The sequence below is a fragment of the Nannospalax galili genome, unplaced genomic scaffold, assembly GCF_000622305.1.
Source record: "Nannospalax galili isolate Female #2095 unplaced genomic scaffold, S.galili_v1.0 scaffold999, whole genome shotgun sequence".
Lineage (NCBI taxonomy): Eukaryota > Metazoa > Chordata > Mammalia > Rodentia > Spalacidae > Nannospalax > Nannospalax galili.
Window position 1 is genome coordinate 954,263 of NW_008344824.1, and position 27,562 is coordinate 981,824.

The following is a 27,562-nucleotide window of genomic DNA, read 5'->3' on the forward strand; positions in this document are numbered from 1 at the left end:
GGTCAGAGGGACATAAAGGACAGTTTTTGCTCCTTGCCCTCCTAGGTCAGCTAGTTCCAGTGGACTATAAGCATCTCTCAAAATGTCCTGTAATTTGTGGTGGGTCACCTGTCCTCTTGATCAAGGAGGCTGAGGAGACCCCATCAGATGGACTTGAACAAATGTCCAGTCTACAAAGTGGAGGGTAAACACAGAGGAATCATTTCCTCCATGCTTCCAAATGAAGCCAACCATGGTCGAGCAGGACCTTTGACTTATCTTCACATAGGCGGAGCTGGTAAAAGAGAGGAGCCAGGGGCTCCTCCCAAGCCCATGTGACCCCTGAGGAACAGACCCTCAAACGACCTTAAGAGTAAAAATAAATTGGTTTATCTGGGCCAACTCTATGGCCTTAAACACCCAAAAGGAAAGTATAACCAAGAGTCCATATGCATAGCTAAAGGCTACATAACAAGCAACAATGCCAGATAGGAGATGCCTTTTTTTGAGTTGTTGACCAGGGTGGCTCAAGGGACTCCCAGCTAGTAACCCAGCATAGAACTGGGAAAATGAACAGCAGACCCCAATCTTATCTAAAGGAATATTGACAACTGATTGCTGCTAGATGAGGAACAGCTGACCTTCCTAAAACAAAGACCTCTAGATAGGCTGACTAGATTCACCAGAAGGCCAAGTAGTGGGGAATGGCTGGGGGTGCTGACAACACAGCAGACAGTAGCAGGGATATCAGAGTATAAGGGCTTTAGTGGGGGGAGGGAGGCTATTGGAGGGTGCCATCTGGGAAGTGGGTCTATACTTGAATAAGATGGTTTGGGATGTTCTGTGTGATATACATGCACAAAAATATCAATAAATTTAAAAAAATGTATTACATTTGAGGAGAAAGCATGGAAATTTATGTCATGCTAATTAGTAGAGGTGATAAACTTTACCATTGAAATCTACCTGATGACTTTATAGACATACACAGGTGCCAAGGATCCAAGCGCAACCAATTATGACTAGTAATAATCAGATACATACAGATTAGAGACGCATGTGCCAACATCTCAGTGTTAGTAGCAAAAACAATGAGACTTTCTGCAAGGAAAAATATATTCTAAAATGAAACGGAGATCTTTTTTAAAGCTTAAAAAACTCATTCAATTTTATGTCTACAGGGCTTATACTGAGTTCAATATTGTATAACTGTATTAACTCAACTGTGAACCTAGAAACTTGTACCCACTTGTGAAAGAGATGTGCTTTTGCTCTGGAGTGTGTTACTGAATATGTTAAAGCTGTAGTGAAATCCTTCTTCTAATCACGTAGTTATTAAAAATAAAAAAATGATTAAAAAAATTGAAAGAAGAAAAATTTATTTATTATTTATTATGTGTATGAGCATATTGCCTACATGTATGTAAGTGCACCTGTGTTGTGTAATGCCCATGGAAATCAGAAGAGGGCATTGAATTCTCCTGGAACTGGAATTATAGATGGTTGTTAGCCACCATGTGGTTTCTGAGAATCTAACCCAGGTCCTCTGCAAGAGCAGTCAGTGCTCTTAATCACTGAGCCATCTCTCCAACCCCCATTAATAGATTTTTAAAAACTAATTTCATACCAATTTAAATTGCTTTGACATTTCATCTCACTGCAGTCAGAAAGACTATTATCTAGAAAACGAAGAATAACAAACGGTGGTGAGGATGTGGGGAAAGAGGATCCCTTATTCACTGCTAGTGGAAATGTAAACTTGTGCAGCCACTGTGGAATCAATTTGGAAATTTCTTAAAAAGGCTTAAAAGATCAACTCTCACCAGTGAAGCTCTGTCATGCAACAGAGTGCAATGCATACAGAAGGCCACAAGTGGCCAAGTTTTAGAGGATAGGAGGTATAGAGTGTGTGTCCCTGGATAGGACTCCTGTATTGAACCTCACCCACCCAGGTTCAGGAACCATTGAGGAAGAGGGGGCAAAAAGGCTGTAAGAGCCAGGGTTGGTACATGAACATAAGGAATTAGAGGCTTTCAGGCTACTGGGAACTTGCCCATATGAACTTATAACAATGGTGACAGCATGCACAAGACCCGTGCCAACTCAATCAGACAAAAACCCAGGATACAATGAGGAAAATGGGCAGCAGGCTGCAACTGTAGCTTAGGAATTATTGGCAACTGATTACTGCTGGGTGGAGAGTAGATCTTTAAGGGAGAGACTCTAGAAAGTTGGACTAGACTCCCATGGATGAATTTGCGCTGATGGACACCTGGGTACAAATGCTTGACTCGATAGAACTTAACATGTATGGTGGAATATGTGAAGTTCAGTGGGAGGATGGGGAGAATGAGTTGGGGAGGGAGGACCTAAATTTGATTAAGAACTGCTGCATGAAATGACAAAAGCTCAATAAAAAATTAACAAATGTCCCTGCTAGCCTTTACAATTTCATCTTGGAGATTATTGCTTGCCAATTTGTAGAAGAGACAAGAATACCTACTGTCAGATTTCAAAGACCGATCCATGAGCAAAACCCACAGCAAAAACAGAGGCAAAGCTTTTCTGTGCTCAGAAAGGTGACTAGTTTTCCCTTCATGATGCTACATGGTTATCATTGAGAGCTGACTAGCATGGAGTCACTTAAGACTTTCCAGATGTCTCCATCTCCTAGCTGCTACTTCCTCCTAGAGAGCTGGGTACTGTTTCAAAGAAAAGTGTACAAGCAGGGTTAAGAAGAAAGAGTAGCAAGTTTTCGCTGACCTGAGTTAACTCCCAAGTCATGATTCATAATTGCATCTTCAGTCTGTAATGCTAAGATCGGGGAACAACCTGAGTTATGGATGCTCCCACGTTCATATTTCTTTCTGACTACATGTGATGAGAGCTCAGGGCAATCCAGCCAGTGCTCATGTTCTTCACAGAAGTATATTTATCTCAGCAATAATTTCCGCAATATTGACCACAGCAAGTTGGAAATAGCTAAGCTGTCAGTTACCTGAATTTTAGCCAAGTCTGGTGGATACCTATGGGAAACAAACAGCAATCACATATACCAAATATTTTTGGGTATTTTTTTAATATTAATTAAAAATGACTAGGCTGAATATGGTGGTGCATGCCTTTAATTCCAGCACTCAGAGACAGAGGCAAGGAGATCTCTGTGAGTTTGAGGCCAGCCTGGTATACATAACAAGCTCCAGGTCAGCTGGGGCTACAGGGAGACCCTGCCTCACAAAAGACATTCTCTCCCCCCAAAAGAAATAGCTGATAACAGTTATATAAGATGATTAAACAGGAAACCTTCCTTTGAGTTGTTGGCCAGGGTGGTCCAAGAGACTCCCAAAATTATACAGACTATTGCCACAGCCCTTGATTATCTCTCAGAACTTGAAGTTAAGACCCTACTGTTGAAGACAGAACATATTTTGGACATAGGAGTTGGAGCAATGGACCTGGAACTGACCTGGAAGTCACTTCTCCCAAAAGCTAGCTAGCTTTGGAAAGCACTATGCAAGGTGCTAAGAAAGAAAATCAATCGATATTCCAATACCGACTTCAAAACCAAATAACCACAGCAGTGACCTGCACAGCATATGACATTGGTGCAGTAGTGGCACTTTTATCTTGGGGGCAATCAATGGCTACCTAATTGGAATTAGGTCCTAATTGGAATTAAAGTCCACTCAATGGGAGGAAACTCATGTGTGGTACTGTAAACACATGTCTGGAAAGGTCATAGACCTTAGAAAAAAATCCCCAAACTGTCATATCCCTAGACTAATGTAATTTTTTGCTATATGTAAAATATGTACCCTTATATTTACAGACAAACATCCCAGTCACCACTCATGAAAGAAACTTCTTTTGCACCAGATGGGGACTACTATAGAGTACCACAACTGGTCACACATGACATTGTCTATGAATTGCCCAAGTGTAAGTGGCTCATCTACAATGCAACCTCTATATCTAAGGCCCATGGAATAAGGGGCAAAGTAGACAATAATGAATATCTCAATTCTCATTAATGAAACCCCCTCATGTAACAGAGGGCCAGGAACAAAAAGGGTCACAAATGGCCAAAGTGTAGCGATTAAGAGTCTGCAGAATGCTGGTCCTTGGACAGGACTCCTTTTTAAACTACACCCAACCAGGGCTCAGGGACCATTGTGGAAGAGAGGCAAAAAGATTGCAAGAGCCAGGAAGGACATGCATGACCATGTGGAAATAAAGTCCTACAAGCTCCTGGGACTCTGCTCATATGAACATACAGCAATGGTGTCAGCATGCACAGGACCCATGCAAACTCAAGCAGACAAAAATATGGCATAGAACTGGGGGAAATGGACAGATGACCCCAATCTTAGCTGAAGAAATATTGGCAACTGATTACTGCTGGGTGAGAAAGAGCTAATATTCCTAAAGGGAGGGATTCTACATAGGCTGACTAGACCTCCGTAGATGAACTTGCACTGAGAGATGTCTGGGGACACTAACTTGGCGTAATAGGCCTTAAGACAAATGATAGACTGTATGAATTCAAGTGTGTGTGTGGGGTTATGGGAGAGTACCTACCAGTGGGGAGGCTATGGGAAGGTGCCAGTGTGGAAGAGAGGATAAAGATGAGTAAGATTGATTGGGATGTTCTATATGAAATACCTCCAAAATCAATAAAAAAGTAGAGAAAAAAGATGATTAAATAGGTCTACAGGGGAGTGTATGGCTGCAATGTATATTCTACTAGAGCAAATAACATCTTAATTTTTTTCAAAAGAGAAGGTAGCCCCCAAAATGTGGCTTTTGTATATTGCTGTCTGTGTAATTCATGTCCTGTTGCTATTTATAGGTGAGGGGTAGGGGTAGTGCCATCTCTTAACAAGACCTTCCTGACATCAAAAGAATGGAAACTTTGGCGTGAGCTCCAGGGTATATGTACTTCTATCTTGACTAGGGGTTGTCATTTCTGTACTATTGCACCAGTAACAGTGCTCACAAACAGGCCACATTTAGAAGCAAACTTGGGCGGTACATTCATTAGGAAAGAGCTGGGTGTGGTGGCACACGCCTTTATTCCTAGCACAGAGGCAGGCCGATCCCTGTGAGTTTGAGTCCAGCTTGGTGTACATAGCAAGTTCCAGGTCAGCTGGGGGTACAGAGAGGCCCTGTCTCAAAAAGACAAAAAAAAAGTTTGGAAAGAGAGTCCACATTAATTTGTGATTTTGCCAGTAATTACTCAGGCTGCCTTTGACTTCACCAGGAGTAAATCTAATTGAAAAAGATTTTTGCTCTTTGTGTAGCATTGCTCTTCGATGACTGCCAGCAGAGACATCTTAATCAAGTATAATTAGCAATATAATTTGCAATGATAAAAATAATTATTAAAAAATTCAAGATTATGACCTCATTAAAGATCACTAAGTAGAAGGTAATAGGATTTAGAAGAGGAATCTAATTTAGAAACCACATACACAAGTTCAAAGGGAGTTTGAGAAACACTCCTGAACACTGTTGTGTTCTGTTGTGAAGTAAGAGTCTCTGTCTAGGTGGGCATGATGCCTTATTTCTCTCCTGGAGAAGTACCATAAAACCAAGCAAGTATTCTACAGTATAGAGTGAACTGGTAATTTTAAAAATTAAAAAATATTAAGCACATTTATTTTCAGTAAGATACTTTAATTAACCTGGAATTAATATCCTGGTTTCTCTTTCTATCTCTTTGTTTAACTGAACTAAGGCAGTACAAGAATTGCCAGGTTTTGTACCAAACTATACTTCACCATTTGATGCAAAAGTGAGTGTTTGATTTATTGAATCTACTTGCTCATAACTGATAATAGACCCGTTGACTGTTCTGCAAAACTAGACCAGCATTGACTTGTAGCAAAGACACCAAGACTAGATGCATCTCCTTAAGATGTACTGTGTGTCTCAACAATGTGGGTGCGGTGTTTCTACCTCTCTGTGATCATATGTTGTAAAGCTTAGAGACAGGAATATGCCTGAGCTGCCAGTGTTCTTAGGGACAGGCTCAAGTGACATAAGACACCAGAATCGCTCTTCAGCATGCCATCTGTTCAGTTGCTATAAGCAAACGCAACCAGATCTAAGCTCTTGAAGTTAGCACATCTAGACCCATCAGTTTCTTAAATTCCCTCTTATAGTTGCCTTATAAAGCAGAGAGACATCTTGGTGTTTATCATGCAACTGTTCTCCTCTGTTATCTGTGTGCTCTGCAGGTTGTATGATCTGTTGACATAGAGACTCAATACTAGAAAAGTCCTCTACATGTGGAGAGCAGTCAGTCACCTATGTCTTTACCCAATAGCTGTAGTACTTGGTCACGAGAGGATTCCAAAAAAAAGCTCCACCCAAACCAAATACAAATCACAGACACAAAAATCCTACCTCATCGCTCTGAATGGATGAGATAAATGGTCAATAATTATTGTGCTGGGGAGACAACTTGGGGAAGCATGGTGTCAACAAGCCTGACAACTTGAGTTCAGGTCACCAGACTCTATTAAAAGCTGAATGCAGCAGCACAAGCATCTTTACCTAGTGTGCTCCAACTGAGAGATGAGAGGCAGAGATGGGAGAATCCATGGAAATTCACAGGCCAGCGAGTCTGTTGTGAGCAGCGACGAATAAGAGATACCCTGCTCAAGGAAGAGGGAAGGTGAAGGCTGTTCCCATATGCAAGGCTTCCCTCTGCCCTTCCTATGTGTGCTGTAATGTGTGTGCTCCTGCACTCATGCACATCATATAAACACAAACACGAAGAACTATTACACAATCTTCAAAAGCAGGTATACTATTCTGTGAATGCGAACTATACAGAAAATTTAATTAGCAAGAAGGAGATTGAAGAAGATCCTCTCTCCAGAGACCTGAATTTACAAGTGATACATCTGTATTACATCTCCTCCTGCCAAAGCTCTGGGATTCTTGGGGAACATGGGATAGGAAGATTCTAAGAGTCAGAGGCAGTACATGACTATAAGAAAACAGTATTTTCCAGACGTGACAGGGCCATTGCACACATGAACCACCAGTGGCTGTGACTGCATGAATAAAACCTGCACAAGATCAAGTCAGACCCAATCCCAGCACAGATGGGGAGGGGTTACCAAGTCCCACCACTACCTGAGGAGCTATTGGCAGTTAATTGCCTCTAGTAGAGAAAGTTTGTTTTCTTCATGGATGTGGCCTCTGAAAGGTTGCCCCATGCTCTAGGAGATGGCCCTACACTCACGCACACACAGACAGCACTAAGTGAACTCAGAGGGTTTGAAAATGAACACATGAAATTGGGAGGGGATAGTAGTGAGGGGTTTAGGTGGGCTTCATCAAACACATTATACACATGTATGAACTCCGCAAATAGTAAAATATAAGTAAAAAAATAGTAAAATATAAGAAATAGAAAGTTATTTTCACAAAATACATCTTTATTAAAATGTGTGTTAAATTCAATATTAATAAAATTTAATGTATAATGACTTTTTTAAAAAGATTTGAATTTACCAAATACTTTTCTCAAATGAGATCTTAGGAAATGGGTGCTCTTTCTGTGAAAGTAAGTTAAAACCAAGCGAGTGGCGCCGGTCAAAACAGAATACAAAGGGGAAGGACCCTAATGACAGAAAGGGAAGCTGTGAACGACCTGGGCAAATGTGGTTCTGGGAACTGACAGCTCAGGGTTTCTTTGTTTCTCTCTAGAGAAGACACTGAGCCATAGGTCTTTGTTTCTCTCTAGAGAAGACACTGAGCCATAGGTATGACCCCAACATGGCTGTGTTGCATCACACTTCTAGTCACTCTCTTCTGTTGCTGGAATGGAGCTGGGAAGATGTGCAGTGGGGCTTATACCAGTTCCTCCCAACTGCCACAGGGCCCGTGCTCTAATCTATTTTTATGTACCTTTGGAAAACAAAGGAACGCATCTTTGTTTATTAACCTGAAAAAGCACTGAGCCCTACGCTAGTGGTTTTATTCTGAAAAACCTATCATTTAGATACCCGGAGCTTGGAGTTTGCTTCTTTTTGCTAAAGCTTCAGCTCACACCCTCTTCCCACTGCATTGTTCAATGGCTCCCATGGACACTAGTGTGATTTTAATTGTAACTCCAGTTCCCTGGTCAGTCAATTATGAGCTTTTTAAAATATAGAGATGGAGAACAGCATGACTAAGACAATGAGGGTTGCTGTGGGGGGTTAGTTTTAGAGACATTGAAATATGTAACCATTCTAAAATAGTGGAAACAGCACCCAACAGGTGCAGTGAGAGGGGCAGAACAGTGAACAATGTGCTCAGCAATGACTTACAGCAAATGGCTCATACAACGCAAGTCCAAATGAAGGAAAAAAGATCTATATACAAAAGCATAGCATCTTTGGGTGGTATTATGAGTTCTTGCCATTTTTCTTGACTTTCAATACTTTTAAAAAGGGAAAATAGGATAAAAACTAACTATAAAAAGCAAATCATTAATTGGAATAAATATCAAAGTTAACAGAAAGCAGGTTAGCAGCCTTAAATAAAATTTGATTAACAATAAAATCACCCAAAATTATTATCAGAAAGGCCAAGAACATGAAATCAGCAAAAATGCTGGGTTGAAAAAGACCTAAGAATGGTAACAATAAAAGTAATTTCTTTGGTAAATTGGCAAAATTAAAAATAACCAATAACAGTAAAAGTTAGTGAGGATTTAGTCAGTTGTGCATTCCTATGCTGCTTTGTGCATGTGTACATATGTGTACACATTCACGTGTGTGTGCACGCATGTATTCATGTGCACTTGGAGGCCAGAGGGAAACATTGGATGGTGTTCCTCAATCACCATTCACCTTTTCTTTTTGAGGTAGGATCTCTCACTGACCTTGAATTTTCCAAGTAGGCTAGTCTGCTGGCCAGTAAGCCCCAGGGATCACCATGGTTCTAACCCCTGACACTGAGATTACAAGTGCATGCCACCACATCTGGATTAAAAAAAAAAAAACATGTTGTGGGGATTGAATTCAGGTCTCTGTGCTTGACTGAACTATCTCCCCAGTCCCCCATATATGTTGCTTTAAGTGACATCACAAGCCAAATATTTAATCTGAAATCTTTAGAGATGTGTTTTGAACTTTGAAATTCTTTGAACAAATATTAAACAGAACCTTCTGCCAGATGAGAAGCTGAATCCAATATTCAGACGTATTAATATCTCTGCAACTAAACACACATATTTGTAAGAATTATGCTACATAAAAGACCAAAAAACAAAAGTTGCATTCCTACTGATAGGAGTTCTGCTGCAGTCCAAGGTCAAGTTAGATTTGCTGCAAAATGTTCTCTGAACATATTTATGGTTTTAGAACTTCTTAGACTTTGCAGGTGCTGATAAGAAACTCAATAGTTCATACGATTTTTATGAAAATAAATTTGGCCACATAATTATAAATTTGGATCTTAAAAATATTCCTACATTTTTACTTCTTTCTGAAAAGAAGAAAATAGAAATATGGAACAAGAGTTACGTGCAGGGATGTTTTCAATAATATAACTTATGACAAGAGAAATAGAATTGGCATGAAAGTGCAACACCAAATGAACAGCTTTATTACCAGAGAACCAAAGAAAGAGAGATTAAGTGGCCATAAGAATAATTTTGTGGATAGCTAATGAAAACACTCATTACTTATGGCTGAATGAAAAATAAGACACAAAACATAAATACTTACAATAATGCAGTTTAAAAAGTAGGCATACATTTGTAGCAAACAGATGAATCCAACAAAATAGTAATAGCCATTATAGATAAGCATTACAATTATAGGTGATTTTTACTGTATCGTTTAAAATTGTTTCTTTCAGAGTTTTCATAGTGAGCATGCAATGTTCTTATGACTATTAATTTTGTACACAGGATTTATCTTGCATTTATATGTGTGTAATATAACCCCTGCAGGAGTCACCTATTCAATAAGAACCTGGAGGGAATCAGTCTGGCTGTTTATCACCCTTGTTTCATCATGTTTTGGGGGCAATTTGGCTCATGAAATGGAAGTTGTAAGGGAGATTCCTGTCTCTTTAGCTCATTAAGGTGATGGGGAAGTCGTGAGGTAGGTGGCAGTCATGGTATTTTCTAGGAAACTGCAGTTATAACTTACTTGACACCTGCTGAAAAGCTCATTACAGGGAAGAAGAGTCCATCTGTGTTGAAATTCTCAAACATCCCCTGCACAGGCTGCCCATTGATGCGGAAAGAAATGCTGGGTACTCCAAGGTCAAGGCAGCAGCTTACCACATCATCCGACTTCAGCAGGTGCTGGTTGATGGAGGCCACAGCCCGGGGTATCCGGCCTGGTAAACAGAGAACAGGAAGAAACAGATATATGCATCAGGCAGGAAGACACACTTGGAGGCTACAACTGGGAGACCAGGAAATGATGAGAACGTAACAGAAAAGGTTGGGATTTGCTGCCAGAGAGGAAAGGCAACTTTACTCTGCCTGTGTGAGACGAGAAGTAGGAAATTATCTCCAAAGTTGGTGAGTGGACAGATGTCATGTTTGACACGAGCCAAGGTTTAGAGGCTGCTGAGAACAAGAACAAGTAAGTCTGCTCAGTTTACACTCAGGCTGGCCGGGTATTAGACGTAAGGGGCTGACCGTTTTACTGAGTGGAGGTTTGGAGGTAGGGGTGCATGTGTTTAGCCATTGGAGACAGAACACCTTATTCTGTTCTGTTTTCTCAGGAAGCTCCACCACTGATAGAAAGCCAGCAAAGAGAACTGTATTCTTGCTAGCTGGGAAATGGTGCAGCATGATTTGTTTTTGCTTTAAAGAATTTTATTATTTCAACTAAGAGGGAACATATTGTCAGTTATACTGTGCATTGGTGGTGAAAAAAATTTTTTTACATGTCTTTCTCATAAAATGATTTAACACCTCTGACCCAAAATAGTGAGAAAATCTCCTGCTTTTTCTACATTATACCATATTCATCTAGAAATTCTAAAAGTAAATAATCATTATGAGTCTACCCATTCTCCTATCAGGTTTATGTTCCTGTTGAGAATAGAGGAACCAGAGGGGCAGAAGCCGGCAATTAATACAGGGTTTCAGGTACAAGATAAAGATAGCTTGTTTCTAAATTGCACAATTAATACATGTTCATTGTAAATGCTCATCATTTATATTTAGAAAAGTATGAAAAGGAAAAATCATAACTCTATAACGTGGGGAATAAGTGCTCATTCCTACACACCCCTCCAAGGCTTGGAGAACACCTCAGAAGAGGAGCATAAAGAACATAAGAGCCAGGGGTTGAGAAGGAGTTCTGTGAGACAGTGTCTTCTGAACATCACATGGGCGATGCACTCCCGAACTCATTGCAGCTGTGATTACCTATGCACGACCTGCACAGGGTTAGATCTGCCACCAATTCATCATGCATGGCGGAGGTGCACATGGGGCCGTATTCCTCACTGAGGGACTACGGCAGTTAATGGCCACTAGGGGAGAGGATTTCATTTTCTTCAGGGGTGTAGCCCCACCCATGGTCATGGGAACAATCATAACTAAGTTCAGTGTGTCAAACAAAACAAAACAAAACAAAACAAAAAAACATCAAAGTAGAAGTAGACCTGTAAAGAAGAACAAAGTTTTCAGCAGGTGAGAGAGGGGACTTAGGGTAATTGAGGTGAAAGTCACCAAAATTCTGTATAAATATGTAGGAAATTGTCAGAAAATTTTAAAAAATGCTTCAGTAAAACACTTATTAGCATGTTTATGCACATATACCCATACAGACTATCAAACCTGGGAGAGGTAAGATTTTTTTTAACAAATCATATTACATTTTATGTTATGATAGAATACTTATTAAATCTTGATTTTAGGGTCTGAAGAGATGGCTCAGAGGTTAAGAACACTGCTGCTTTTGCAGAAGACCTGGGTTCAGTTCCCAGCACCTGTATGGCAGCTAACAATCACCAGTTTCAGGGGATCTGATGCCCTCTTCTGGCCTTCATGGGCATTGCATGATGTGGCACACTAACATACATGCAGGCAAAACAGTCATACACGCATAAAAATAAATAAAAACTTTGGCTGGGCATGGTGGCACATGCCTTTAATCCCAGCACTTGGGAGGCAGAGGCAGGCGGATCTCTGTGAGTTCAAGGCCAGCCTGGTCTACATAGTGAGTTCCAGGACAGCTGGGGCTACAGGGAGACCCTGTCTCAAAAATATACTGAGCCCCAGATCAGCCGGTACTACATATGGAGACCTTGTCTCAAAACAAAAAAAAACCAAAACCAAAAACAAAAAAACCCACAAAAACCAAAAACCAAAAAACCAGACCGAACAAACCCAAAACTGGACTTTAATGATTTCATTATATGCCACAAAAAGATAATTTAAGACTAAATCTCCTGATGGATTATGTGTTAATTCCAAATTTTATACATATATCTTTGGTAACAAAGGTATCAAATCTCAATTTAAAACTGTTTAAGTAGCTACTGCCAATTTAGTAATAGATTCAAAACAAATTGGCTGATATAAAAATACTGAAACAATTATCCTCTTAATTTAAAAAATAAAAGCATCCTCTAGGTGATTGAGAAAGCCATATTGCATCCCCACCCTCCTCCCTCCTTCACCAATAATAAGGAAGCGCTGTTCTCTGTGCCAGATACTATCTTCCAGGCTGGGGATCAAAAGCAGAAGACCAAATTTGTGCACTAAAGATGTCGATAGTCTGGGGGGGATATTCAAATATTACAATAGGATAATATTGGAATGAAGGTACTTGCTGCCCACCAGATGCAGAGAAAGGTGCCAAGTCTGCCTGGAAACATGGGAGAAAGAGACAGGGGTGGAAGCAATGGTAGATAAATGCGAAAGAGAGGAGCAAAAGCAAATGTATAACGTGTGCAGAATGGCTAGAGGCTGCTAAGGCTGGGGACTGAGGACTCGTGAGGCGGGCAGGGAATGAGGGGAAGGATAATAAACTTAGGCGAGACATGGAGCTTGGCCAGCTCCCCTGAAGAGGCCACAACGCAGAATCAGTGCAGATTGTCCGATTCAAGCGGGGAGGCCTTAGACTCTGCTCTTCTACCTTCAGTACCTTGATTCACTCTAGAGGATGAGGAGTAAGTACTCCACTGGGAGAAACTATGCATAAAAGCATTAAACAGCAAAACAAAGCAGCACAATGTGGAGTGTGGCTGGGGCTGACATCTTCCAATTTTTCCAGTTGGGGAGCCCGAGTCTTCTTCGTTCCAGTGTATTTGATATCCTGGGTCCCATAACATTTTCTCTTTTCCACTCAAGTCTGTTATTAAAGGAATTTGTTATTTAAAACAGAAAAGCTCGCTATGCATGTTTCACTCTGGAATTCTGATTTTTCCCATTAAAATTGAGGTTACTGATAAAATGTTTCATTTCTTCATTGTTTTAGTTTCCAGAAAATATCCCTGAATATCACTTGAACAGGTTTTGATAGATCTGTGATTTTGCAAACACTAGGAAATGATTGAAATATTACTTTGGTCAATTAACTTGAAAAGTATCCAGAACCTCAATGACTAAAAACATAAATTACAAGGATGTTCACCTTTTCAAGAATCCTATAAACCAGGATAAGACTTCCAGGGTTGAACTGTGATTCTACTGCTCTCACTCCCTTTCCCTTCAAAGTCCTCTGTGGACTTCAATGTGGCCCTGGGACACAAGGATGCCTTTCACTTGCAGCAGGGTTTTGATGCTCTGGAGGCTGAGTTCTGGGCTTTATTTAGCCTTTAACACTCCAAAGCAGCCAACTGTGGTCCAGAGGAATGGCAGTGGTGATGGTGAATGACACCATACTTCATCTCCCTCGTTGGCAAAGACTGGGCTCCAAGCACAAATTTCCTTTGCAACACTTGTAAACACAATTTATAGGCACATTGAAAGAATAGGTTGAGACCACTTTGAAAGTACAAAGGGTAGAGAAAGAGAAGTTGGGCCAATAGTAAGTAGAAACTAAGAGAGACTGCCCCAAATCAGTGGATATGAAGTAGATCCTCAGCAGGTACTTAGAGCATCCTCAGCAAGCATATAGGGCAATGTGTTTGTTACAGAACCCACTGCATAGAATATTCGTGCTGTGAAAGGTCATCTGAGGAAGTGTAACTCGTTTTTAACAGTAAACAGTGGGAAGAGTTTGAAATTGGAAGATGATACCCACTATGGATTTGCTTTTGTAACTCTCTTCTGTCATTCTGCCCCATCCAGACAAAACAATCGCTACACTGTGAAAGTTTTCAAGCTTACAGATGATTCTCGAAGGTTCTACAATCTATACTTATGTAAGTTGCTTGTCTTTCCAATTGCACACAGAATGAGAATGGTCTTCCAATCATACAAGGCTGAGTTTGATTCCAATTCTACATCCACTATATGTACCAGGCCTGTGATTTTACTAGGAGGCCAGTTTCTCCATATGTAAAATGGGCACAATGATGCCCACAGTGAACCTATAAAGACAGTTTGTGTAGGGACTATTATGATTATAATGGTTTTGATGATTGAGCATTAGAGGAGTTTGTAAAGCCAGGCAGCTTGAATTTGTGTCCTGGGTATCCTTGGCTCTCTGAGTTTGGACAATTAACTTACCTTTCCCTCTCCATCCAATAGGAACAATAATGCTTACCTCACTGGAATGCTGTGAATTTGGATGAATTGTTTCCTGCAGATAGGAAGAGTGCCTGCCACATTGCCATAAACAGAAAATCTTGTTTTCAAAACCCTAAACATTTGAATTACTAGGCTAACAGTAAACACACACACACACACACACACACACACACACACACACACACAAAGCTTTCCAGATTATAGGAATTTAATTACACATTTTTCAATATTTGGAAAAATAACAAAATATGGAAAAACATACTGGAGGGGACTGAGTGAAGTCCAGCTCTCATAGTCCTAGAGGACACTATGAACGCTGCTGAGGGAGAAAATCAATCAATGGTGGCACTCAGTCCTAAAGCCTAATAACAATAATGACTGGCACAGCAGACTACCTCTATTGGTGCAGTAGGTTCACTGTTATTTGGGGGACAATCAACACTTATCTAATTGAACTTAAAGCCCTCTCAATGGGAGGCAACTCATGGGTGGCATTGTAAACACAGCCAAATACACATGGCTGGAAGGTCATAGATCCTAGACAAATGAAATTTCTTCCCTTATTTAAGGCTAATTATGGATTCTTATATTTACAGACAAGTATACCATACACTACTCATCAAAGAAGATTCTTTTTTCAACAGATGGAGGCTACTGCAGAGTTCCACAACTGGTCACACACAGAGAATATACATCTGAAAGATACCCAGTCCTAGCTGACATATTTACAGCGGAACCTCTACACCTAATGTTCATGGAACATAGTGGAACCGGGGATAGAGAGAAAACTACTACATCCCTCAACTTTCACCAGTGAAGCTTCCTTAAACAACTGAATGAGATGCACACAGAAGGCTATAATTGAACAAGTTTTAGAGAATAAGAGACTGCAGAATGTGTGTCCCTGGATAGAAATTCTATATTAAAACCTCACCCACCCACAGCTCAGGGACCATTGAGGAAGAGGGAACAGAAAGACTGTAAGAACCAGGGTTGGTTCATGAACATAAGGAGGCAGAGCCTTTCAGGCCTCTGGAAGCTTGCACATGTGAACTTGTGGCAATGGTGACATTGAGCACAGGACCCAAGCCAACTTAATCAGACAGGGTCCAGGGTAGAATGAGGGAAATGGGCAGTGGACTGGCCCTAGGCCTGGAACTGTTGGAGACTGATTACTGCTGGGTATAGGAGAGTGGACCTTACTTATGATCTCTAGATGGGCTGACTAGACTCCAGTGTATGAATTTGCTTTGAAGGCCATCTGGGTACAAATGCTTGACTAGATAGAACTTAGCATATATGGCAGAATGCATGAAGTCTGGTGGGGGGAGATGCATGTGAGGGCATGGATGGGGGAAGGGAGTCTAAATTTGATTAACTGTTGTATGAAATGTACAAAAGTTCAATAAAAAAGTTTAAAAATAAAACACAAAGCTTTCCAAACTGTTATAGGAATACTATTGTACCTTTTGCAATATTTGGAAAAATAACAAAATATGGAAAAATGTAGTATAGGGAGCTGAGTCTAAAAAGTGATTTAAAGTCTCTCTTTTCTCAAAGGTAATGGCAAAAATACACATTTTCCAAAATACTTATTATCTATGATTCTTTTAGAACAGCAAGGGGAGATGGGAGGCTATACAAGAAAATTTGTTTTACAGTTTTGCTAAGAGTAGACTCAAATGTTTCTTAAGCTTTTAGGAACTCTGAGCATCAGTAGAGCCCATCTGCTGAGGGAGGTGGGGTTGGTGGTACCTCACTGCCTCTGTCTGTCTGGAAAAAAGAAAGGGCCATTCCAAACCTATAGTCCAAATCCTAAGTGTTCCCTGAAGCCAGTATGTTAGAGGCTTGGGCCTCACTGGTTACTTTAAAGAGATGGGGAATAGTGGGAGGTTGCAGGTCATTGAATGTGTGTCTTGAAGAGCAACTGGGAGTTCCTGGTCTCTTTATCACATTCTCTTTTGATTTCTTATGATGAACTGAACATTTTAGCTCTGCCAAATCGTTTTTTTTAAACCTTTTCTGTTCCTGATATAAAACACAGATCAAAATCAACTTGGGGAGGAAATGGTTTATTTGGCTGAACATCTATGTCATAGTCCATTACTGAGGGAAGCCAGTGCAGGAACTCAAGGTAGGAACCTAGAGGCAAGAACTGAAGCAGATACCATGGAGGAACACTGCTTACTGGCTTGCTTTCCCTGGCTTGCTCAGCTACTTTTCTTATACAGGCCCACCTGCCCAGGGATGGCCCTGCCCACAGTGGGCTGGGCCCTCCTCCATCGGTTAACAATCAAGAAAATGCCTCACAGACAGGTACACAGGGAAGTTTGATGGAGGAAATCCCTCTGTTTTGATTTCTTCTTTCCAGGTGATGCTATTTTGTGTCAAGATGATGAAAACTAATAAGCACAGGAATGCTCCCATCATGATGTGCTGCCTCACCAGGGGCCCCAAGTGATGGGGATAATAATAGATATGGACTGAAACCTCTAAATCCATGGGCCAAAATAAACAGTCTTTCTTTGTAAGTTGATTTTCTTATGTATTTTCTTATAATATCAGAAAGTTTGTTAACATACCCTGCTTTTTAAAGATAAGAAATAAAAAGCCACTCAATCATGTGCTGCCCATCTTTGAACTAACCCAGGGATAAATGACTACAGGATTTAATCTCTTCTGATGAGCAAGTAGGCAACTGGAAAGGCTGGGGCTCAGCATTTCATAGCTCCAGAGTTTGGTGCCCTGTACAAATAATAATAATAATAATAATAATAATAATACACACAAATATGACTTAGGAGTGTAGCATGAGAAGGAGACAAAGGCATAAAAACACTGCTGTTCTGCTGTTACTGCCCAGGTTCCCTCCACAAAACATGGGGTCACAGTGAGCTGTGACAGATGAACCAAAACCCCAGGCCCATTTGGGTCATGAGACAGATCATTTCCCCTCTTGTAAACACTAGGGAGTCAGTCTTCACTAAATCAGGAAAAATCATCTTACTCTATTCATTTGTTTCCATATCACTGATCTCTTGGAAGATGAATTCCTCTGTTTATTCCAGTTCTATGGAGAGAAGGAGTTTAAAGCAGAGGGAATGGTACAATTTCCTCTTATGAAACTGCCCTTTGTCAGTACTATACCACAGGCTGCCATGAGCTGAAATTACTCCCAAATGCTCTCCCCATGGCCAGTTTACCAGGGGAGGAAAGTGAGGCCATCACAAAGAATTGTTCCTCCAAAAGGCAAACCTCAGGTGTCAAGCTGACCCAGGATTCTTAGGGGGACTGGGGTAGGGCTGAGGAAGGGGATGATTCCACAGCTGACACAGAAAGGGACTACACCGGCTTCTATGCACATGTGTTTATACACAGAAAGCTCATTTATACTTACTCATAGTTCTAGGAAATCCTTTGAAACTTCTATTTCAATTGAGCATAGGACTCAAATTCTTTATTCCCCTAGGTATTACTTAAATGGTTTTGAAGTATACAAACCCTGTATTTGGTCTTTCTAAGCACAGTGGACTTCAAAGGCAAGGAGGGAAGAGAAATCACATACCTGGATACCCACTGTGTGGCAGAGACTTCATATTTGTTATCTCATTTAAATTTTATAAGAATTTTATGAGGATTTTTATACTATTTTCTCTCTTTCTCTCCTTCCCTCCCTTCCCCCATCTCTTGCTCTCTCTCTCTCTCTCTCTCTCTCTCTCTCTCTCTCTCTCTGTGTTTGAGATGCAGTCTAGCTATATTTCCCAGGCTAGCTTGGAATATCTGGGCTCCAGTGATCCTCCAACTTTACCTCATTTTATTTGAAGAAACAGAATCTGCAAAGAAAGCAATTAGCCGAATGCCACCCCCCAACACACAAAAATAAGAAAAAAAAATTGGAAGTATGGCATGGCCTTGCTGCTTTTTTCTTGACCCTTTTCATTGACAAAATGTTAGGAGCATTACAATTCTTTCCACCTACTGCAACATCGATCGTTTTTTAACAAATATGTTAAAGACCAGTTCAAGCCAGTGGCTTAATTTATGCATACAGGTAACTATAAAGTTAATGGATCTGGACATTTGAAGCTAAAGAAAAAGAAGAAAAAATTATGAAGGCCAATTTCCAGTTTCTCCCTAATCATCTTTTATTCTCTCCAATAGCAAACTGCAGTGTTATTCCCATACCATTTATATATCAAACAATTACCCTTTCATCAGATAGCCTGAAATTCACTGCCATCCTGGAGGGAGTCATTCACAGAAACCTTACTTCTTCAACTGGACATATTTACCTGACACATTTACCTTTGGCTCCTGAAAGATAGATGTTTCCTGTGTAGAGCTGGAGAAAGAATAAAGCCTGGACTTAAGGAAGCTTTGCGTTTAAGCAAGAAAGAACAATGTAAATGTTACAGACACTGTCTTTTCTACATCTTGTCAGATGCTGGGGACGAAGGGATTGAGTTACTTGAACACACCTCTATGGTACTATATCACAAAGTATGTGTAATGTACAAAGCCATAACAAGCCTTTGCAAAGCTAAGTTCCCAGCTGTCTCTCTAGTTCTTCAATACAGAGCCACTGCTAGTGATGCCTAGCGTGTCTGGATCATCCAACTTGTTTGCCTTCAGAGGACTCAGTATAGAAGGAATTGGTGGGTTGGAGAGGAGCAACTGTTCACTCCTGAAATGACACAGAATTAGGATGTTCAGATCCTGAAGTGCACAGTGTGCCTGTATTGACACACCATGGACGTCTTCTCCACCTGTGACTCACTGAAGAATTCATTTTCCAAATGTCTACAAATGGATACACAGATTTCCTAAGAGCCCCATCTACTGCTGCAGAGTCTGAAAAGATGAAGAAAGTTTTCTTTGGAGAACGATCAATTTTTCTTTGAAACAAGGGTCCAATATTCTTCATCTGATGGATGGGTGTGCTTTGCATTTCTTTTACCAGTCTCCACATAAGTCCTCTGCAAGTATGGTCTGGACTCCAGAGAACACATGGGCTTGTGATGATGAGATGGCAGTCATTAGTAGGTAGTGTGGGAATGAATTTCAAAACTCAAGTCCATTCTGAGCACAGTTATTCTTTCAAATCACTTCCCTAGGGAAAGCTTATGGCACCCAGTTGATAACTCAGCTAAAGGTTTCTTCTGTATACCTACAGACTCACTGACTCCACAATGGGACTTAGAGAACCAAGAAGGGACTATCCATCATCTGCGAAGAACTGGTGAGGTGAGTTGTGAGAACACGATGGTCTTCCTGCTGCTTAGCCTCCCCTCTTGCCATTTCTTGTTTGCTTTTATCTGTTCCAAGCTGTCCTTCAGGACACATAGAACATGTGCAGACTTACATATTTTTCTCCTTTCAACTAACTGTCCATGATATTTCTAAAAGTTTTAAACTGTTTAAACTGCATATGAAATACCACAAAACCCAAGAAACTCCAAATTGACAGATTGAAAATTAAAGGCCAACTCCAAGAAGCATGCTATCAGAATCTGAGATGACATTAGTTATTGATATCAGGTAGGTAGGATTTGGTCTAAAAGCTAAGAGAAAGAAATATGATAGGTATGCAGTTCTCAGTTACAGAAGAATTTAGTTACAGATCCATCTTATAGACAAACTTTTCCATCATACTGAATTTAAGAACGCACATCATGATTTCTTACACAAGAGGTGTGAAGCACAATGCTTCCACTTCTGGAAGGGATTTCTACTAGACAGACAATATCTCCAACTGAAGTTCTCAAAAAGATACAGAAAATACATGTTTGGACAAGAGTCAGCAGAGGTGTGGCTCTTGTTCTGAGTAAAAAGAAGACTTGCTCTAAGATTTTCACACACACAGAACCAACCCATTTCTCTACAATTATGAGCCATAGATCTGCTTGGGAAAAGCATGATTATTTATCTTTTTTTTTTTTAAAAAAAGACTTGAATTCTTTATGAGATTTCCACTGACACACAAATCTTAACTATAACATCAAGCAGCAGGCCGTGTTGACAACGTTATGGGCTCGATGACATAATCAGAGTAAGATCTTTTGCAGCAAATGCATTTCGTAATATCTACACGTTTCAGTTTCTATATCTGTAACACGAGTTCAGTATTTTCTACCATAAGGATCATCATGAGGATATAACAAGGGGAAATATACAGAAAGCACGCAGCTTACTGTCACTAATTCAAGCTGAGTGTCTCCTTTTCTGCTTATTCATAAAACCCTAACAATCCTACTTAACAAGGATCTACAGATACTTTTGGCATTGCTGTGATCAAATACCTGACCAAAAAAAGCAACTTAAGGAGGGAAGGACTTGTTTTGGTTTACAGTGCGTCTTGGCAGGGGAGGTATGGTGCTGCGTGGCTCTGTGGTAGTGGAAGAGTGCATGGCAGCTGCTTATTCATATCCCAGTGGACCAGGAAACAGAGGAGAGAGGAAGCAGAGCTGTATTATAAACCTCAAGGCATGCATCCCAATGGCCCACTTTTTCAGCTTGGCCTCACTTCCCAAAAGCTCCACAACTTCCCTAAACAGTGCCACCAGGGGGTGATCAAGTATTCAAACACATGCTCCTGCAAGGTGTGTTTACAACCAAACACAACAGTGAGCTTAAGGAAAGTCAAGTCCTCTGTATTGGTCCACGTAGCTAGGAACTCTCAGAATAATGCTATAAATAAAACTCATTTAAACCTGATGTTCTTCCTGTCTACCAATCTCATGGGACTCGAGCATATCTATTATTCTAACTGAAAGTGTCAATTTCAGCTTGAACAATATGAGGCCCAATTATTTTCAGCAGGAAAATAAGGGTAGAAGCCTTCAAAAAGTACTCACCTGACCAAAGATGAAGTCCATCGAAGCCATAGGAATACAGATCATCGCCAACACCATTGCCTCCCCAACCTTCTCCACCTCCTGGGTATGGGGCATAGCCTGAGGAGGAGGCCCAGCCCACTCGCAGATGTGTGGGCTCTGCTGTTAGGAAGGGGTCCACCTGGTCAATAATCAATTCGAAGTACCATTTCTTGTACTGCGCGGAACCTTCAGCAACTCCCAGGAAGATGTTTGGCCGGATACTGAAATTAAACATAGGATAGATGGCTTCTGCAGATAATAAAAAACTGAAAAAGCAAGTTGAACCAGACCCAAACCCATCAGACAAGAAGAAATAATAAAAATCAGGGCAGAAATTAATGAAATAGAATTATTTACAGCCTTCAGCACTTGGTCAAGTTCTTAGTGGGAGGTAAGAGGAAAAGATTAATTTCACATAAAATATAAAGATGCCTTAAATATTCCATTTAAGACAACACATTTATTGAGTGCTAACCATGAGCAACAACACTGAAAACATTACATAGAGTTGTATGATTACCAACCTCTGTGTCTTCCTGTAAATGAAAGAAATCATTTATATGAATTTCATCCTCTTGTACACAGGCTTACATAGTGTCATTTTCAAAACAGCAGCTTTTGTCACTAAGCATAATTAGTACTTAAAAGAATTAAGAAGTCATTATTCATTTACCTTATTAAGGTCAAGAAATGCGGTTAAAGGCTTGGGATAGGCAACTTAGAGAGCTCATGTTTGGGGTTATGCTCTTAAATATGTACTTCGTATTTAAATATGGCTTCATCCTGTTTGGGATGGGCAGGTAAAAATCAGGCAGTATGAAGAAGGAAGGTCTGTGCGGTGCCTGAGGTCTGTGCATTGCTGCACTGTACCTTAGAAGAAAGCCTCTTCCTTCTTGACTGTGAATCAGGGTGCGGGCCTAGGTGAAAAGTGGAAAACAGAACCTAAGGCCTGCCCTGGTCGGGTCCAGTGAGCTCACATGTGGGGACCAGTGGGCTGGGGCTCTAGTTGGGCCCATCCTGACTCATAGGTAGCAGTCAGGCAAATGTCCATGTTACTGAATCCAAGCAACCACAGTATCTATCACCTTGGAATATTCATTATTTATTAAAAGGTTTTAGAAAAAATGGGGTATCAAAATAAATATGGATACATTATGAAGAAATAATAAGGGCACATTCATGTTTAAAGTTAAACTTCTTCAGTCACTAGATTGTACTTATACTCCATTCTCAGCCACTTTAGGGGAAAGTTTTGGAACTGCACTTTAGGGGCTGGAGGACAAGTCCCTAGTCAAAGTGCACATATGCCTGGACTTATTTGCTTGAGTTGCTAGGAAGTCCTCTTTCCTACCTTTGAGACAAGCTTTGCACTTGGAATGACAGTAGTGGCCTTACCTGGTAACATCATTAATTAGCCGTGTCTGCAGGAGTAGGTTCCTCCGGGGTAATAAGTTGTCACAGATCAGATTCTGATTGGCTCTTACTGCGACCCCGTTGCAGAGACAGAGGGAGCACAGGACATCCAGAACCTGCAGCAGGACATAGACCTCAGGTTCAAGAGGAGGGGTTGATGGGCAGAACCCAGTTATCACCACACACAAAGAAGCAGGAATCATGTAGAGTAGGGGAGAGTGATGGGTAGATGGAGAGCCAGCTTAGAGCTAGGGGAGCCTTTACCAAGCAGAAGTGACTGATGTCCCAGAGGCTGATGATGCTTAGGAAATGAGGCCCAGCATCCTTCCAGACCCATTGCCTTACTCTTAAGTTCTTTCCCTCCAAACTATGCGTACCACTTGTGGTCAAGATCTACTACAGCAATAGTCTGAACTGTGGAGACATACTGTCCTGCCAGGGTCAGGACTAGGTGAAATTCCTCAGGCACCACATCCTGGCACTAGGCACATCCATAGTCATTAAGTACAGGGGAGAGAGATTAAAGGCCCTCCACAGGCCTCACATGGCAGCTTCACACATTCACCTTACTCTCACAGCACTTTGCACTATGAATTAGTGAGGTACTCAGACAATGAAAAGCACTCCTAGAATGCAGCAGGCTTGGGAACTTAAGACAGCAGGGTAGACTCAATGTTCTTATGTCTCTTGCTGTGCTATCATTAGAGCTCATTATGATGCTCATAAATTCCTGGAAATCAGTGTTCAAAGCTTTCCAACTGCTCTCCTCCTCCCACCTGGAAGGCCAGCCAATCTGCAAGAGCCCAGGTGATTTGTAAATCGGAGAGACCTGTCACCAAGCCACTGCAGCTGTTCCCCTGCCTGGGATGTGGAGACAGTCCCTTCTGGCCTGTTCCTCCTCCACACTGTCATCTCTCTCATCATGCCCCATCCATCCCCTTGCATTCAGATTTCATATTTGCACTATGGTAGACCAAAAACAATGCTGGGTCAGGCACTATCCCTCTTTCCCCCACAGGGAGGAATGTGAAAATAGCAGTCAATAAATAACAGCCACGGTGTGGTGGGTGCACTGACAAGGATTTAGGCTGCAGAATTTCAGTCTTTCAAAGTGGCCACTGAAGACTCAGTGCTTATTGGGGCTGGATAGCTTCAGGTTGTTGATGGCATTTGTGCCCATAATTCTCACAAAACAATTTTCTACCTGACTCCCTGAATGTCAATTTTGTTCCAGATAAATACAAAGCACATTTACGGGTCAAGCAGAAAAAGAATCCCCAAGGCAGTTTTATGGGATACTCTTACTATTACCAGTCCATGAAAGATACCAAATGTGGAAACATGAAATTCAGAGGCTCATTTCTCATTCTAAGAGCCATAGATGGTTAGGAAATTAAATACTTTCCATCGGGCCCATCACACATTTTCATTTGTTTTGCCTTGGGATGATGGCTGTAGGAGCCTTGCTGTCATAGCCAGAGGAAAAGCAGAGCTTAATCCATGTACAGTAGGAACAGTAAAGAGAAATAATGGCTTTGCAAGAAGCACACAGCCTGATAGAGCAATGCCTTACACCTACAAATGACACCATAAGGATGCACAGTTGACAGTGTGCATGAATAAGATAACACTTATTCATATAAAACTGGGGAGCAGGGATGCACATCTTTCTGTAAAAATGTTTACATGAGTTCTTTTCAAAGAAAAGTGGGTACAGAATGGGCTGTACCACAAGAGCACACAGTATATTACCTACAGGCCATCCACACTTTCTAATTGACAGGGGTCATCTCAGCAACTTCTGGAAAGCTTGGTTTGTAAGGCAGGCTCTGCGGGGTGTTTACCAGACCCCCTTATCCTTTTCTTCCTGAGCTTACAAGGAAGCCTCCCTTACAAGGTAGGTGAGATTATGTCACTGAGTTCTTACCAAAGCAAAGTGAATGTGTCACACATCCCCAATGTTCTGCAATGTCCTCCATGTGCTCAATCCCTGCACAGAGATCCAACTCAGGATTTACAGTCCCAGGGACTCTACCCAATCCCTGTACTGGCAGCATTAACATCATCTAGGAGCATGCTTCTAGAAACAGATGCATGCATCACCCTATTCTTTTTGTTTTTCTTAGTCTATTATTAATTTTATTAAACTGATTTTTCACGATGGCATTGCCTCTCCCATTCTAAATACAAACCTTCGTACTAGCAGAAATTTTAGGGTGTCTACATTTGTGAGCACACAACAGCTGGTAAAGTTCTGAGGTCTGTGCACCTGAATGGACACAGAAAGCAATCCAGACACTCATGGGCTTTGGGCTGTGATGTGAGCAAAAAAGCCAGTACTGAAAATACACTTGTCTTAGGGGTTAGGCTTCCCTAACCAATGGCTCATTTTCTTCAGCTGTGGTAATTTTCATCACCTCTAATTCTCATCCAGCAGCTTTATATCGTGCTTTATCTTCTCTACTTTATATGGGAATCACAGGCACACAGAGGAATTCTGCTTTAAAGATAAGAAATACATAAATCAATGCAAACATTGTTTGGCTATTTATTTATTGATTCTTCTGTGTACAAGCAGTCTTATTTAAAAATTCTAAATATACCTCTTCTGTGATCTTTTGTTTTTTTTTTTTTTTACACCAAATTAGGTATTTCAAAAAAGAGTACATACAGCCCCTAAGGATCAGATTTGTTCCTCTGTGGTCGAGAGAACTAAATGCTTGGGAACAGTTCTGTATGGCTGTGCTGCCTGGAAACAACTGATTTTAAGAGCTTCAGAGCAGCTGTGTGGGAGTTAATGGTTTGTTTACTTACATTCTGTCCTCCACCAACGCAGGCTAAACTTTTGATTCTGATTCATACTTTCTGGGGACCAATGATATTACTACTTTACCATATATTTTTCTCACAAGTGGCTCCCAATTATCGTGAAACAAAAAAGATAATAGAAATATTTACCCATGTCAACAATGAGCAGATTTGAAGCAAGTAGATGAGTGTATTGTTATTATTTTGCTAATAAAAGCTTAAACCATGGAAAACATATAGGTTAAATGTATATTTTTAAATAATTATTTTTGCCAAACAATCAAATCAATGTTAGTGTCAATATTTTTTTTTTCTTTCTACTGATTAAGCTTTTGTTCATACAGGATGAGGAGTGTGTGCGTGCGTGTGTGTGTGTGTATGTACGTGCTTTCATCAAGATGAGACAGGAGTGGATTTTGACACTAGTTACTTCTCACTGTATTAGTTTATTGAACTTTTGACAAGTATGTATAGATGCCTACAACATAAAATATGAGCTTTACACTGTATTGATTATAATGGTCCCTGTCCTGAAGGAACTTACAGTGGACAAGAGAAATAAACTATGAAAATAATCACAGTGCAATGCAAATTGGAACAAACACTGTGACAGAACAAAGTTGTTCAAGGGTAGAGATGAGGAAATCAATTGCAATTGGAACTTTACAAAGTTTAATGGAAGGAGTGGCATTTAAATTAAGTTTTGAAGGGCAGATAAACATTTTACATTATTTTTTAACTGACAAGACTTTGCTAGATTTTGAGAAAGAAGGAAGTGAAGGGTGCTTGATCCAGAGTAAAGTCACTGAGAGGTCAAAGGGCAGAGTAAATTCAGAAAGTGTGGAGTGGATCCTGCAACCCACTCCTGTCTTCTGTGTTCTTTGCCTACAACTTTTGGCTCCAATGTGATCAAGGTTTACATGAGAAGTAGCTCTTTCCACAGACTACCACAGCTGGCAACCTAAGGTCAGGCAATTGCTACCCTTATATACAGTCTTGAGGTGGTATGGGGGCAAGAATGGATTATCAACGCCCCCCCCCCACTATATATATATACCATCTTTAAAGGCCACCTTCATGAATGATAGGGGTTCTTTAACTTAAGTGTTATCATATAATGTCCTCTAACAGTGGATTTTCTGCTTCAAAGAGTTTTGGATTTAAGTAATTCTAAAAACAAAATTAAGATCTCCCCTGCTGGTCTCTCCTCCTAGTTTGGGTCCTGCCCCATTCCTTGTCTTGGGGCCCCAGACACATGGGGAACCAATACTGCTTCCTGGCCTCTCCCTCACCTCCCTCTGCTTCCCTGGGCCTGAAAGACCTGCCACAGGCCTCTCTCCTACCCACAGGCCTCTCTCTAGGGTAAGTCCATCACGCTTTCCAAGCCATGACTCCTCCAGCCTCTTTCACCCTCCCATCTTCCCTGCTGGTCTCTCCTAGTTTGGGTCCTGTCCCATTCCTTGTCTTGGGGCCAGTCCTGTACCACCCACCAGCCTCTTTCTCGGATGCAGGGGCTAACCTTTCCTCTTCCTGATCCTTTGCATCCAGACCAACCCAGCTACTCAGTGCAGTCCCCAGAGGTCCTTGGGGTCTCTTCCTGCCCCATCTGTCTTTGCATCTCTGGGTGGCACGGCCACCAGCTGCCCTAAACCAGCATCTTTCCAGGTGCTGTTTCCAGGCCAGTCCAGCCCCCAAATTCCTGAGGACAACATCGTTCCTGGAGGGATCCTGACCTCAGGAGAAAGCCTGAGAGCATCTGATCCTCATCTGACTTGGGCCTCTGTGGGAACTCCTGAAGATGAAAGCAATTTGG

At 41.1% G+C, this 27,562-nt stretch overlaps 1 protein-coding gene across 1 annotated transcript in view; it reads right to left on the bottom strand.

Moving 5' to 3' along the window:
- Nucleotides 1-27,562, bottom strand: part of Ryr3 (ryanodine receptor 3) — a 595,983-nt gene that overhangs the window by 244,804 nt on the left and 323,617 nt on the right. Inside the window, exons 17-19 of the mRNA XM_017800130.2 lie at nucleotides 22,924-23,057; nucleotides 21,508-21,749; nucleotides 10,140-10,332 (exon numbers count right to left, since the gene is read on the bottom strand). Of these exons, the coding sequence (XP_017655619.1) occupies nucleotides 10,140-10,332; nucleotides 21,508-21,749; nucleotides 22,924-23,057 (569 nt within the window). The remainder of the gene's footprint in view (nucleotides 1-10,139; nucleotides 10,333-21,507; nucleotides 21,750-22,923; nucleotides 23,058-27,562) is intronic.